The following is a 14,110-nucleotide window of genomic DNA, read 5'->3' on the forward strand; positions in this document are numbered from 1 at the left end:
ATTTTTGCCGGCTTCAGCCTGCTGACGCGATCGTGTCTGGTTTGCTTTCATATGATGACATTTTCCTGACAGAAGGGTGTCGGGAAAAACACCTCGCGCTGATCAAACGTGACAAAATCCGCCGCGCCTAAAGCTAATGAAGAAAAGTCTCCTAGAAAGCTCCATACAATTCCTTATAACAAAATTATAAGGAATTGTATGGAGCTCTCCGGGATACTTACAGTGCAAGCCCTGTGTGTCTCCTCATGCAGTAAGACTTAGATGCCGGCGATCATGTTTTCAACCAATGTTATGGATGAACAAACAGAAAACAATAAACAGACAAATTGTTTCTTGAAAATTTTTATTCGAAAACCGATAAGTTTACCATTAAAAGCAATTCACGTAACACTGACTGGATCGTGGATCTGTTCCCACAAGTAAAATCGGCTGAGCACATAACAAAATTAATATCTGTCTCAGATCGGGCGCATTTCCCAATTTATCTTGAAAACTCTATCAAAAATTTATAAAACGTCTATGAAACATTTATAAATACATAAATTTCCTTTCAATAATGTACTTTCCTTGAGCATAATGTGTAAAATGTAAGTTACCTGAAAATTCTTTAAAAAGGTTGCTGACTTGGTCGCAGTTCAAAAAAGGAAAAGCGCTCCGATCCGCAGTGAAAGAAACAAGGTCGAAGTCCTCGAAGGTAAATTTTGCAGCTTACAACTTTTCTTTGTCCTCAATAAGAAAACAAACTTTCTCATGTCACACGTATAATCAAAACCACCATACATGTGTTCACGTACTGTTTTGGTTGAATTAAAAAATCTACACTCACAAAATATTCCGTACCGACTTCGTCGGCGCCTTGAACAACGCTTCTGCAGAGCTTGCCATATCATTTTGTTTGCAGTCGCCATGCTGGTTTTGCTGAATGAGAACAGAAGCTGCAGATAACTCGTTTGCCGTGGTAGATAGGATTGCAGCTGGTAGCCTCAGGATGATCTTTGTCGGTCGAACAGCTGCAGGCTGCAGATGCATTTTGCTATTTTCGGTGAGAGGCTTTGCCATGTTGTGAAGAAACGTAAACATCCTTGTCTTACTTCGTCGCTGGTCGATGCTTTCAAGCCATACTGCTTATAACTTTGTGGCTCTTTATGTTTTGCCAGGGATGCATTTTATAGAAGCATATTTCCTTTATCTTTTACGCCACGAAAAGATTTCTTTCGGCCGTAGAAATTACATGTATAAGCGTTGCAAGCTCAAAGTTTTTAGCCTTGAATTCTCTGATTCCATATTTGGGCAAAATAATCTTCCGTGCTTCTGATTGGACGGCTGCGCCGGCTAAAAAACCCGAGCTTGGTTCTTAACACATAAGGGGAAGTTAGACGCTTCGGGGTTATATGCTTCTGGTGACAGCAGTGAAATGTCGCTGCGTTTGAGTCTCTTGAGTGGAAGAAATTCTCGAAGAGTTTCAGATAATTCTTTGGCGGAAAATTCACTTCAAAGGAGCATAGATGAAACAGTGGAGCGAAACCCATGCAAGCGCATGGGACTACATCTGGTACGACGTCAAAATAATACATAATAGTAACACTCAATCCTTTGTTACTTCAAAAAATTCAACTGGGAGAAACTGTATTGTACAGATGTAGCTACATCACGGGAACATAGTTCTTACTCTTTGACTTCGAGAAAGTATTATAGATGAAATTAATTTCTACATTTGTCACCCTCAAGTCAACTCTACAGGTTCAGTTTAGACCACAAGCATATAACCCCGAAGCGTCTAACTTCCCCTTATGTGTTAAGAACCAAGCTTGGGTTTTTTAGCCGGCGCAGCCGTCCAATCAGAAGCACGGAAGATTATTTTGCCCAAATATGGAATCAATTTGAGGAGGACTCGGAAAAAAATTCCGAGTCCCAGATGGGATTTGAACCCACGACCCTCCGTGATCTAGTCGGATGCTCTAACCACTTGAGCTACTGGAGACTCTATGGTGAGCAAGGGCCAATTTGTGGGTCTCGACTGGAACCGCATCACGCGGCTACACAGCCAAGTAATGATAGGCACATAAGAAGTGAAGAACTCACTAACAGCATCGCGCTGTCACCTTAAAGCATATCAAAGATGCGGCCAACCAACCTCCAAAGTGAGTATATTAAAGATGAAACAACAACAACATGATATTAATTTGAGGAGGACTCGGAAAAAAAAATCCGAGTCCCAGATGGGATTTGAACCCACGACCCTCCGTGATCTAGTCGGATGCTCTAACCACTTGAGCTACTGGAGACTCTGTGGTGAGCAAGGGCCAATTTGTGGGTCTCGACTGGAACCGCATCACGCGGCTACACAGCCAAGTAATGATAGGCACACAAGAAGTGAAGAACTCACTAACAGCATCGCGCTGTCACCTTAAAGCATATCAAAGATGCGGCCAACCAACCTCCAAAGTGAGTATATTAAAGATGAAACAACAACAACATGATATTAATTTGAGGAGGACTCGGAAAAAAAAACCCGAGTCCCAGATGGGATTTGAACCCACGACCCTCCGTGATCTAGTCGGATGCTCTAACCACTTGAGCTACTGGAGACTCTATGGTGAGCAAGGGCCAATTTGTGGGTCTCGACTGGAACCGCATCACGCGGCTACACAGCCAAGTAATGATAGGCACACAAGAAGTGAAGAACTCACTAACAGCATCGCGCTGTCACCTTAAAGCATATCAAAGATGCGTGATGCGGTTCCAGTCGAGACCCACAAATTGGCCCTTGCTCACCATAGAGTCTCCAGTAGCTCAAGTGGTTAGAGCATCCGACTAGATCACGGAGGGTCGTGGGTTCAAATCCCATCTGGGACTCGGATTTTTTTTCCGATTTTTTTTCCGAGTCCTCCTCAAATTAATATCATGTTGTTGTTGTTTCATCTTTAATATACTCACTTTGGAGGTTGGTTGGCCGCATCTTTGATATGCTTTAAGGTGACAGCGCGATGCTGTTAGTGAGTTCTTCACTTCTTGTGTGCCTATCATTACTTGGCTGTGTAGCCGCGTGATGCGGTTCCAGTCGAGACCCACAAATTGGCCCTTGCTCACCATAGAGTCTCCAGTAGCTCAAGTGGTTAGAGCATCCGACTAGATCACGGAGGGTCGTGGGTTCAAATCCCATCTGGGACTCGGATTTTTTTTTTTTCCGAGTCCTCCTCAAATTAATATCATGTTGTTGTTGTTTCATCTTAAATATGGAATCAGAGAATTCAAGGCTAAAATCTTTGAGCTTGCAACGCTTATACATGTAATTTCTACGGCCGAAAGAAATCTTTTCGTGGCGTAAAAGATAAAGGAAATATGCTTCTATAAAATGCATCCCTGGCAAAACATAAAGAGCCACAAAGTTATAAGCAGTATGGCTTGAAAGCATCGACCAGCGACGAAGTAAGACAAGAATGTTTACGTTTCTTCACAACATGGCAAAGCCTCTCACCGAAAATAGCAAAATGCATCTGCAGCCTGCAGCTGTTCGACCGACAAAGATCATCCTGAGGCTACTAGCTGCAAACCTATCTACCACGGCAAACGAGTTATCTGCAGCTTCTGTTCTCATTCAGCAAAACCAGCATGGCGACTGCAAACAAAATGATATGGCAAGCTCTGCAGAAGCGTTGTTCAAGGCGCCGACGAAGTCGGGACGGAATATTTTGTGAGTGTAGATTTTTTAATTCAACCAAAACAGCACGCGAACACATGTATGGTGGTTTTGATTATACGTGCGACATGAGAAAGTTTGTTTCCTTATTGAGGACAAAGAAAAGTTGTAAGCTACAAAATTTACCTTCGAGGACTTCGACCTTGTTTCTTTCACTGCGGATCGGAGCGCTTTTCCTTTTTTGAACTGCGACCAAGTCAGCAACCTTTTTAAAGAATTTTCAGGTAACTTACATTTTACACATTATGCTCAAGGAAAGTACATTATTGAAAGGAAATTTATGTATTTATAAATGTTTCATAGACGTTTTATAAATTTTTGATAGAGTTTTCAAGATAAATTGGGAAATGCGCCCGATCTGAGACAGATATTAATTTTGCCATGTGCTTAGCCGATTTTACTTGTGGGAACAGATCCACGATCCAGTCAGTGTTACGTGAATTGCTTTTAATGGTAAACTTATCGGTTTTCGAATAAAAATTTTCAAGAAACAATTTGTCTGTTTATTGTTTTCTGTTTGTTCATCCATAACATTGGTTGAAAACATGATCGCCGGCATCTAAGTCTTATTACACCCATCACTTCTGCGAAGATGTCAGCGAATTTTATGCAATTTTTACTTTCGAGTTCAGCAACTACTGAATTTTATTCGAAAATATGCGTTACTAGTTATTCTAGATAGATAGATAGTAAGTGATTTTTGAAAGGTTGTTTGTTTTTGCTGTTTTTGAAGTAACAATTTTAAGAAATCGCTTCTCTTACGGTGCATTCATTTGTAGTCGACTTTGTCTTGCTAGGAGGAACTAACTCATTCCTGGTCATTTGAGGTCATTTGGGGATTAATACTGTATTCCGTTTTTCGTAGAATATTACCTCATATTAAAACAGTAAATGCTTTTTGCACCGCATCATTTACATCGCGATACAAGTTTCGCGCGACAATCTCTCTTATCAGTAATTCCATATTAGGAAGTAAATTTTGATTGGTTCCCTAAAAAACCCGAGCTTTGCGACAGAGTTATACGCTTCGGGGTTATATGCTTCTGGTTTAGACGCAATTACTTTGAGGAAAAAAAAATAATTTGAATTACTTGAAGCCTCACACTCCACTAATTACATGTTCTAGTTTAATTTAATACTTAGCATGACTAACGTTGTGAGAGAGAAAGCATCTTCCAGTCGAGTATAAAATGAATTGTATTCCAGCCACTGAGAAACAATTTCGAGTATGTTATCTATGTCATAAAGTCATGGACTAACAGAATCGAATGCAATTGGCAATCTCTTGGAGCATATATAATTCGCTTTTATAACAATAGCAGCTGAAGTTATTAAATATCAAAAATATTTCCAGTGACATACTTTTTGTCTGTCGAGTGAGTAATGTCAATTTTCAGTGGACAAAAACCTTGTACCAGTGATAATATCTTAAGCTATATCGCATTCTTTTTTACCCTTTTCAAGTAAGGGCTATAGATATAATTAGTTATCTGTCATAACACCAACGACAATTTCTTATGGGAGCCGAGAAAATGAATTTAAAATTTCACAGGAATTGAGAAAACTAACACCGGTAAAATCTTCATGCCGTTAAGATTTCATTTTGTGAAATTTCAAGCATTTAAAGTTTGTTTTCTCGGGCTCCCATTAGAACCTTTTCTAGGTGTTATTTCATCTAACTTATTACATTTTTAGCCCTCGAAAAGTGTAAAAGGGGATGCATTATGCTTAAAATTATTCTGGTACAGGGTTTTTGTCCACTGAAAATTAACGTTACTCAATTTCCAAATGGAATCCGTCTTACAGTGTATTTTTCTTAACGTCATAGAAAACAAACGGCTATTTTCACGCTGAAACGGCGTCTAACGTGCTGTTTTTCACCTTGCACAGCGTGATATTCCTATATTTTCATGTCATAATAGCAACATCAATCTTAAAACAAAAAAAAATGTACAAAGTTAAGGCAAATTTTTCGAACGAAGCACGATTTACAATATGTCGCGTCTTAACAATAGGTAAAAAATGTAAACTAAGATTTTATCGCCAAATTCATGTTTTTTCATTAGATTTCCTTGCAATTGATTTTTCAAGAACTCAATATTTTTCATGACCCCCCACTTGCCCTGAAGCTTGATCCTCTCTTAAAAAGTTTTATGACGTGAAAATGCATGGCGAATAAAAGTTCAAAGACAGTAAGCACAAAAAAGATGATCCCTTTGCTTCTCTCCACTCCTAGCCCTCGCAAGCACGTTTACTAAACGCAGACTTGTATGAAGCAAGGACCACAAAAATATCTTAAGCTCCTTTTCAAAGGAGCAAAAAAATGTTACGTAACTTTGCAAAGCCATTCATATTTCAACTGCTTGTGCAGGAACAATGACGAAAAATGGACTAACCATAAGGAAAAGAAACCTTCAACCTTGTTAGAATCAAAAGTCATTGATTAGATTTTTAGAGTTTTTCCTTTTCTTTGGGATTTCTTCTAAGTTAAAAATGGAGGAAAAGCCTCTGAGAATTATATTGTGCGGGACATATGGGGTCGTATTAATTAATCTCACATGAGTTTCTAATTAACTCTCTAACTTCAAGATTATGTTTCTCATTCACCGATGTCGTACACTTGTTTTTTGCGTTATGTTTTCTTGTGATTAAACTACAGGTAACTCTGGGGAAAATAAGTAATACTGAACATTTGTAACACCCATAACAGCATATTTTGAAGCATATAGCATCATACTAAAATGCCTTCAATTTTGTAAATGTTGACATTGATTTTAGTCTCATAAAAATCCATAAACCTTGGTAAATTGCTTGTTCTGATGATTTATTCAATGGCTTAAACGAGGTATTATTAAAAGAGTTAATGAACAAGAGTTTACAAATAAATGCCCAACGCAAAAAGTGCTGAGATCTACTAATTAATGATTTTAAAAGCATAAGCTAGAAAAGTGATAAAAGCGATGGTTTGATAAGACGCAGCACGCAATCTATCATGACTACTACGTTAATAATGGAGTTAAATTCATGAGAAACACTTTTATGTCGTAAATCTTGGTATTTGCAGATACAATTACATATGGACATACTCGAGAAAAAAATGAACTTTATTTGATTCTCAATGCATTCAGCACAAAATTCCGAGTTTCTCCTTCCGGAGACGAGCCGTCATTTTACGTGGTCATCCAGACCACCCGGCGAAGGTCTAGCCATTTGCAGGGCAAAGGCAATACCTTAATTTCTAAGTCAGTATTTTAAGACCCTGAGTATTGGCCAGGCGCTTGGGTTTGCCGGGTTAATTGTATGGTGACTGAATTTCAGGCTTCTTACAAGGCAAAATGCCTTTCTTTGAGTGAACGTTTTTCACCCAGATGAGCAAAGAGAGAAAATGAAGGGATTGTTCACTTTCCTTGCGATTTCAGCTAGGACCTTAGAAATAGGAATTTTGGTGATGCGATACCCGAGGGGTAAAAAGAAACTCAAATAGGAAGCGCTCTCCTTCGTCGAACGCAACAACGTCTTTTAATTCTATTGTTGGTTCGGTTTTCTTTTCAAATCTCCCTGGGTATTACGAGACAATAAAGTCGTGAAACATTTGCAGTTATGTCCCTAAAGCCTCGGAGTCGTCTTTTGTCTTTAGGCTAACGGTACTGCATGAATAATTAATTATATTTAAAAAAATTACTGTTCCACGTGGAATTCTGTCAGTGTTGTGCACTTTACTTCATCTGATGCTGATGAAAGTAGCCGTTTTCAAAATGAGTGAATGAATAAATGGATGAATAAATAAATGAACGAACGAATAAACGAATAAATGAATGAATGAATGAATGAATGACTGCGCTTTTTAACTTTCCCAGGCTTCGACACGATAACAAACTTAGTTGTTAAGTTTTGGCGATTTAAACTAGTGAAAGAGGTTTTAGAAAGCCAAAGTTTGACTCACCTTGAAAACAGAAATAAACCGACAAAATAGGCAAATGATGGCAAAGTTCATCATCTTATTCAATTTTCACCTTAAGAAGCATTTAATAGAATTGTAATTTCGAGTTGCCCCAACCCTCTGTTTCAAAGCGAACCTGAGCTTGTTTCTAAGCTTATTTTCTGTGGTCGCTTAGGGGAAGTTCGTCTGCATTTCAGTTCAATCTGGTGTAAGACGACCTGGGGTACCGAACCATAGTGTGATGTGTGGATTTCTTTATTTACCCATCTTGAAATACCATGCTATGAAATAAATTTGCGTCCTTAATCTTCCAGGCATGTCGTGATGGTTTAACATGTGTGGTGGAACAATTGATCAAACAGAACCCATCAGCTTGTAACGAACAAGACAAAGATGGCCTCACACCGCTTCATCACGCTGCCAGGGGAAACTCTCTTCAAATTATTCAATCACTAATGGACGCTGGAGCGGGTGAGGAAACCTTTTTGCTCTTTGAATGGATGATCTTGCAGAGGGTTGGAAATAGGGTTCATTTCTCACTCTGAGAAACAAACCCAGTCAGAGGTCGGAGTGGGATTCTCATGCCGTTTTTCTGTATTACTTTTTCTACTTAATTAAAGGAGCTGTGTCATGAAAATTGTGAAACTTCAAACAGTGACAACTGCCACCAATTTGAGTGAAACTAAAAAGTAACTGATCAAAACATGAAAAGAAGATGTTAAAACCAGTTGTCAGATACATAATACATATATGTACAAAAGGAGACAGGGAAAGACAAACTGGTTCAACAGAAAAAGAGGACTGAAACGTATTGCAATTGTGGTTTCTGAAAACTTGTTAGCTTAACAGTTTTTCATTTTTGTTGTTTGCAACGTTTGATATAATGCTTGGGAGTCATATTCGTTTGATACAATGCTGTGATTTTGTCATTCACAAGTAATTTCTTATTTTTAATAACAACATGACCCAAAAAACCATGACAAAGCGGCTTTAAATAAGAGTTTTTCTTCATAGATGTCAATGCCCACGCCTCAAAGGAGAGTGCCTTCGCGACACCGCTGATCTGCGCCAGCAAGTTTGACTCACCAGAAGCGTGCCGTTTGCTCATTAAACGAGGTGCACACGTCGAGAAGAAAAATTGCAGTGGTCAGTCACCCCTCCACTATGCTTCCCGGAAAGGCCATGCTCGTGTTTTAGAGGTGAGTCATAAGAGTGAATTATCTTTTTTTGCTTTGAAAGACTCAACTGAAAAACTTACGATACCCTCTCGTTGATACAAATACACCGCTCAGTAAAACTTTTAATTTCCAGAGCGATAACTTAATTAGTATGAACGAAAAGCAAAATAACCTCCTTTCAGTGGCCATAACTGATACCCATTTACACCCATCCATCCATCCTACCATCCACGCATCCATCTATCCATGCATTCATCTATCCATCCATCCATCCATCCATCCATCCATCCATCCATCCATTCATCCATCCATCCATCCGTCCATCCATCCATCCACCCATCCACCGATTCATGTAAACAAGAATTGTGCGAACAACTGATAACTTAAAGTATCACATGAAGATCGATATTTTGAGCAGTTGATGACGCGAGTAGCTACCTATTTGTCATTAGCACCTATTTGTACTAGTGACTATTAAAATGACACGCTATGTAAAAATATGGTTTCGCAGGCGGGGATTTGAAACTAACTCGGATCAGTTCTCTAATATATCTCTTGTACAAACTATTGGCCTATGTACATTTAATACCCTACACTTGCTTATTTGACTTGTTAAGGTTCTTTTGAACGACGGAGGAGCAGCGGTTAATCTGGAAGATAACAACAGAGCTACTCCTTTCCATGCTGCAGCACAGGCGGGTCAAACACAAGTCATTCAAAAGCTGGTCAGTCATTCAATGTTAATTAATTTTAATTAAAACACTTATTATCATCCCATGCAAATTAATATTCCGTCTTTTCATTGGCCGAGAGCCCACCGCTTGAAGTAATTGCCTACAAATAATGGTCTGCTCATGCGCAATGTCGTCTAATTGGGTTTGGCTGCAAATAATATTCTGCTCTAAATGAAACTTCACATTTCTCCTTTTTGCGATCACTCTTGCGTGAAAATGGCACATCGCTTCGCCTCTCGAAGAAGTTCATTCTCGGTGATCGAATGATAAGACAATTATGAGCAGTCAGGATTATTCATCGAAACGAAATGTTGTGCCTCGTATGGTGGTACTATGAGTCAAATGATGGAAAAGAGAATTAACCGTAGTAAGAAAAAGGAGTGCTGAAAAAATCCACCTGGGTTTTCACTCCGGAGTCAATTCTCTGTTCCAGTATTTGTGAAAAAAGAAGGTGGTTATTCATGAGACTGTCGATAATAATTGTAAAACGTTCTAATAATTCTAATAGGGCTAATAAGACGGTCTGTTGGAACAGCTAATACAACAACTTTTTCATTGCTTTACAAAACATTGGTCAGACCACTTCTAGAGTATGCTGCTCCAGTCTGGAACCCATATCTTGTCAAAGATATTCATGCAATAGAGAGCGTGCAAAGACGCGCGTCAAGATTAGCTCTTAGGCAAAAAAGAGGTGATATGTCTTATGAAGAGCGTTGTGACACGTTACATTGGCCATCTTTGTCCAGTCGTAGGACATATTCCTCTCTTGTTGAATGTTATAAGATCGTGTTTGGCTTATCACACTTGGATTTTGAGGAATTCTTTCAATTCGCAAAAGTCAAATCCACTAGGGCAAATCACTCGTATAAGCTTTATTGTAAATTATCTAGAATCAACTGTTTTAAATATTCTTTTTTTAACAATGTAATTAGTTATTGGAACAATTTACCTAGTAATGTTGTTGAAGCCGGTACCCTTGAACTTTTTAAATGTAAACTCAAATCCTTTTTAAAGTTGTAATTTTTATTGTTTGTTTGTTGTTTTTAGGAGAGTTTTATTCATAAGGTTAACCTCTAGACTCTCCCTTTCAAATTTATGTAGTTATGTATGAGTTTGAATAAACATGTATGTATGTTATGTTATGTAATTAACTCTACAAAACTGATAAAAACAAGGATTTATTGTAAGTGGAGCTACACGTTGGTTCCTCATCAACCATGTCCCTGATCGAATGCTTCATTTCCAATTTCTAACTCCCCCCCTTTTCAAAAATGACTTGAACAACCCTGAAATGGTCTAATGTTATTCGGAAGTGTTGGTCTAATCCTTATGGAGGGAGTAAATACCGGAGAATGAGCCAACTCACCTCAGATCGGAACCAAGAGTCACACCTGTGCCATATTCCCGGAGATAATTTAAAATAGAATGTGGGGATAGCGCCGGCTTTGATCTAATTATTAATCGACTGAGCTACCTCTGTAGCCCATATGGATCGGCAGGGCTTTTGAAAAAGGAATTGCCAAGGACAGTCGAAGTTTAGTTATAAAAATAATGAAAACTGAACAAATATTCATTATCCATCGTGTGCTATGTTTTTGTAGGTATTGTATGGGGCAGACATGTCTCTTCGAGATAACGATGGCTACACACCCTTTCATCTTGCGGCAAGAGAGGGTCATGTTGAAGCTTTCAAAGAAATGCTTAGAAAAGGTCAGAATATATTCGATCACATTTTGGAATTCTTCACAATCAAAGCTATTTAAAGCAAATGTCACTTCATTTGCATAGGCTCGTATACTTTTCTAAAACCTCTTTTTTTAAAGCCCAGAATTAGTTAAATTATAGTGGTTTAACCCGTGAGAACCTAAGAATTTTCCTTCAAATGTATAAAAACCACGACAAGCCACGAACATTTCATTGTAGTTATGATTAGGAATTTCTAGCATACATAATTGTCAACCATTTACGTCTGTATTAATTAATCAGTCTTCAGCTATTAGATTTGAATTCCACCGACGGTCTCTACTTAGCCTAGCTTAGCCTGCATAGCAAGCAGGTTTCCAGTCGAGTTATTTCCCGGAAGTTGGAGCGAGAGTCTCAACTTTCTTGACTAACTCGAGCGGAAATGCTTGCTACGCAGCCTAGTCTCTACTCGCTCAGTCCCTTAAAGGGGCTATGTCACCCCACACGCATGCGCGAGCCAATGAAAACAAACTTGAAAAAGACGGCCCAACTTTTTCAAGTTCTGTCCGAGATTTTGGAAGGCTGTTTTTATCTGTCGAAATCTCAGCCATCGTTCGATAGATAGCAAAGTTTTGTATTAAGAATCGTTCTATGGTGATTACATAATAATTTTTTGGCGTTATTTTGAAATTGTTTGCCTGTGGAATGTTTTTACGTGGATTTACTGTGACCTCTTATCAGCGGCCGTTGTAATGGCAGAGTTAATGACGGCTACTCCACAATGAGCGATGGAATCTTTGATGGAATCTTCCCTATAGTTCACAGAACCTTTCTATTGAGTTATTTTAGAGGCTGCTGGCTCTTGGGTTTTTCTTGTGCTCAAAGTATGTGGACATATAATGAAGCGGCTATCGAGTTGGCGGCGGCCGTTTTTTGTTAACGATTATACGCGCGATTACAAGAGCATCAGGCCATGAGTTTCGTGACGAAACTAAACTCCTGGCGAAGGAAACATTATAAAATTCGGCTAGATTCCTTCTTGTATTTATCTGGATTCACAGCAAAGATAAACACGACCGTTTGCTCGTCCAGATTGTTCTCAACGGACTTAGAGAGGCATGTTAGTACGAGTTAGATCCTGTAAATGTCATGTTTTTGAACTGTTTGTGTTCGAGCATATTTTTGGAAAATAGCAGAGTTTACTTTCCCTTTTTATCAACGGACTGCTTATAGTGGAGTAGTATACCAATGATGCTTGGTTCTGTTTTTCTCGACGTCGCAGTGATTCGGCACGATCGAACAATTTTGCGCGATAATGTATGTTTCCCTAAGATCAAAACAAAGACTTGATGTCTCTTGTTCTATCAGCATCTAAATTATAAAATCACTAGCGACAGACAAGTCTAATTGTTAATGATTTGAAACAGTCTTGGTCTTTATCTTCGGTCTAGCGTCTTTTGTAGTTCATTTGTAAAATACAACTTCGATCAGCCTGTTCGATTTATTTTGTTGAATAAGACAATATGTTGTTGTTGAATTTTTGTTTGCGCTCTATTTTATAAATAGCATGCGTTTTTACTTCAAAACTACAAGTAAAATTGTCGTCACAATTTTATTCTTGATCTAGCATAACCAGAGAAAAAACGTTCCGTGAATTCTATCGAAATATCCCTTATCTAAACTCATTTCGCTTGTTAACCTCTCTAAATTCGGAGCCTTGGACGTGACAGAGAAGATGGAGAAAGTCACGCGTTAAAAACAATAGAATTTTGACAGTTGAAAGTAATTTGCATAATCTCAGAGCGCATGCTCTCCAGCTGACATAGCCCCTTTAACTGTTGTACAGAGTGGACAGAAGTCTATAAATGAAAAATATTTATTTCCGATATTTCTTTACCTACAGCCAAATATTGTGGATTATCAATCCGCACCTTGTTAAACAGCCCTGATAACTATGGGAACGTATGCCTACATCTGGCCATTAAACATAAAGAGGCAAGTGATAGATAGAGATTGCCATCTCCTTTTATTTTTAGTGTGTTCAGCTGTCAATCAATCATTCAATCAATCAATCAATCAATCAATACCTTTATTAAACTGTCAACTGTGATAGTAGTTCATATCATCTAGGTGGAAACACAAAAAAGGGTGGGTAAATATATATACAGCATTGAAGTAAGGATCTTGAACCCAGTTTCTATAAAGCACAGTTCTGTTTTGTTTGCTGATTTCTTCCCGTTTGTACTTTAACGATGCTACACGAGAGAACCTTTCATGTTAAGGAAGAATACCTCCTTACTACGTCATTATCTCTATTTGTTGTATTTTTGTAGATCATGCAACTGTGCCTGGAGGCCGGAGCTGATATAAGCACTACACAGGTAGGAAAGTCACAAATAAATTATTACTATTAGTGTTATTTGAGTTGATCCAGAGACGTGTTTGAATAAATAAATTGTGTGAATGAACGAAAAAATGAATGAATGATTGAATGGTTGAATGGATGGATGGATGGATGGATGGATGAATGAACGAACGAACGAACGAAAGAACGAACGAATGAATGAGAAGATGGGGCTCTTTAAGGGTCAAAACTGATCTATCGCAAGCATTTGTATAAAAAGTTCCCACTATTTTTATAGAGTTTCAATTTTTTCTGACCAATTTCTCAGGAAGATCTTTCGACTCCATTACATCTTGCCTGTAGTCAGGGTAACTTGGAGATAACGAAGCTGTTGGTAAACCACGGAGCAAAGATTGAAAGAGAAGATGGCGATGGATTAACTCCGTTACTCAGGTAGCTTTCATTCAAAACCTTTTTAAACGAATTTTAAATTCAGATTACTGACTAATTTAGATCAACAATGGAGGCCAA

General features: G+C 38.5%; 1 protein-coding gene across 1 annotated transcript in view; it reads left to right on the top strand.

The window, feature by feature from the left end:
- The first annotated feature begins 1,169 nt into the window (after positions 1-1,169).
- The window catches only part of LOC140941067 (transient receptor potential cation channel subfamily A member 1-like), a 39,259-nt gene continuing 26,318 nt past the window's right edge, over positions 1,170-14,110 (top strand). Inside the window, exons 1-8 of the mRNA XM_073390025.1 lie at positions 1,170-1,552; positions 7,955-8,111; positions 8,655-8,839; positions 9,436-9,543; positions 11,154-11,262; positions 13,139-13,230; positions 13,569-13,616; positions 13,908-14,032. Coding sequence (XP_073246126.1) covers positions 1,415-1,552; positions 7,955-8,111; positions 8,655-8,839; positions 9,436-9,543; positions 11,154-11,262; positions 13,139-13,230; positions 13,569-13,616; positions 13,908-14,032 — 962 coding nt within the window. The 5' untranslated portion in view covers positions 1,170-1,414. The remainder of the gene's footprint in view (positions 1,553-7,954; positions 8,112-8,654; positions 8,840-9,435; positions 9,544-11,153; positions 11,263-13,138; positions 13,231-13,568; positions 13,617-13,907; positions 14,033-14,110) is intronic.

This window comes from Porites lutea, chromosome 6 (genome assembly GCF_958299795.1).
Source record: "Porites lutea chromosome 6, jaPorLute2.1, whole genome shotgun sequence".
Classification (NCBI taxonomy): domain Eukaryota; kingdom Metazoa; phylum Cnidaria; class Anthozoa; order Scleractinia; family Poritidae; genus Porites; species Porites lutea.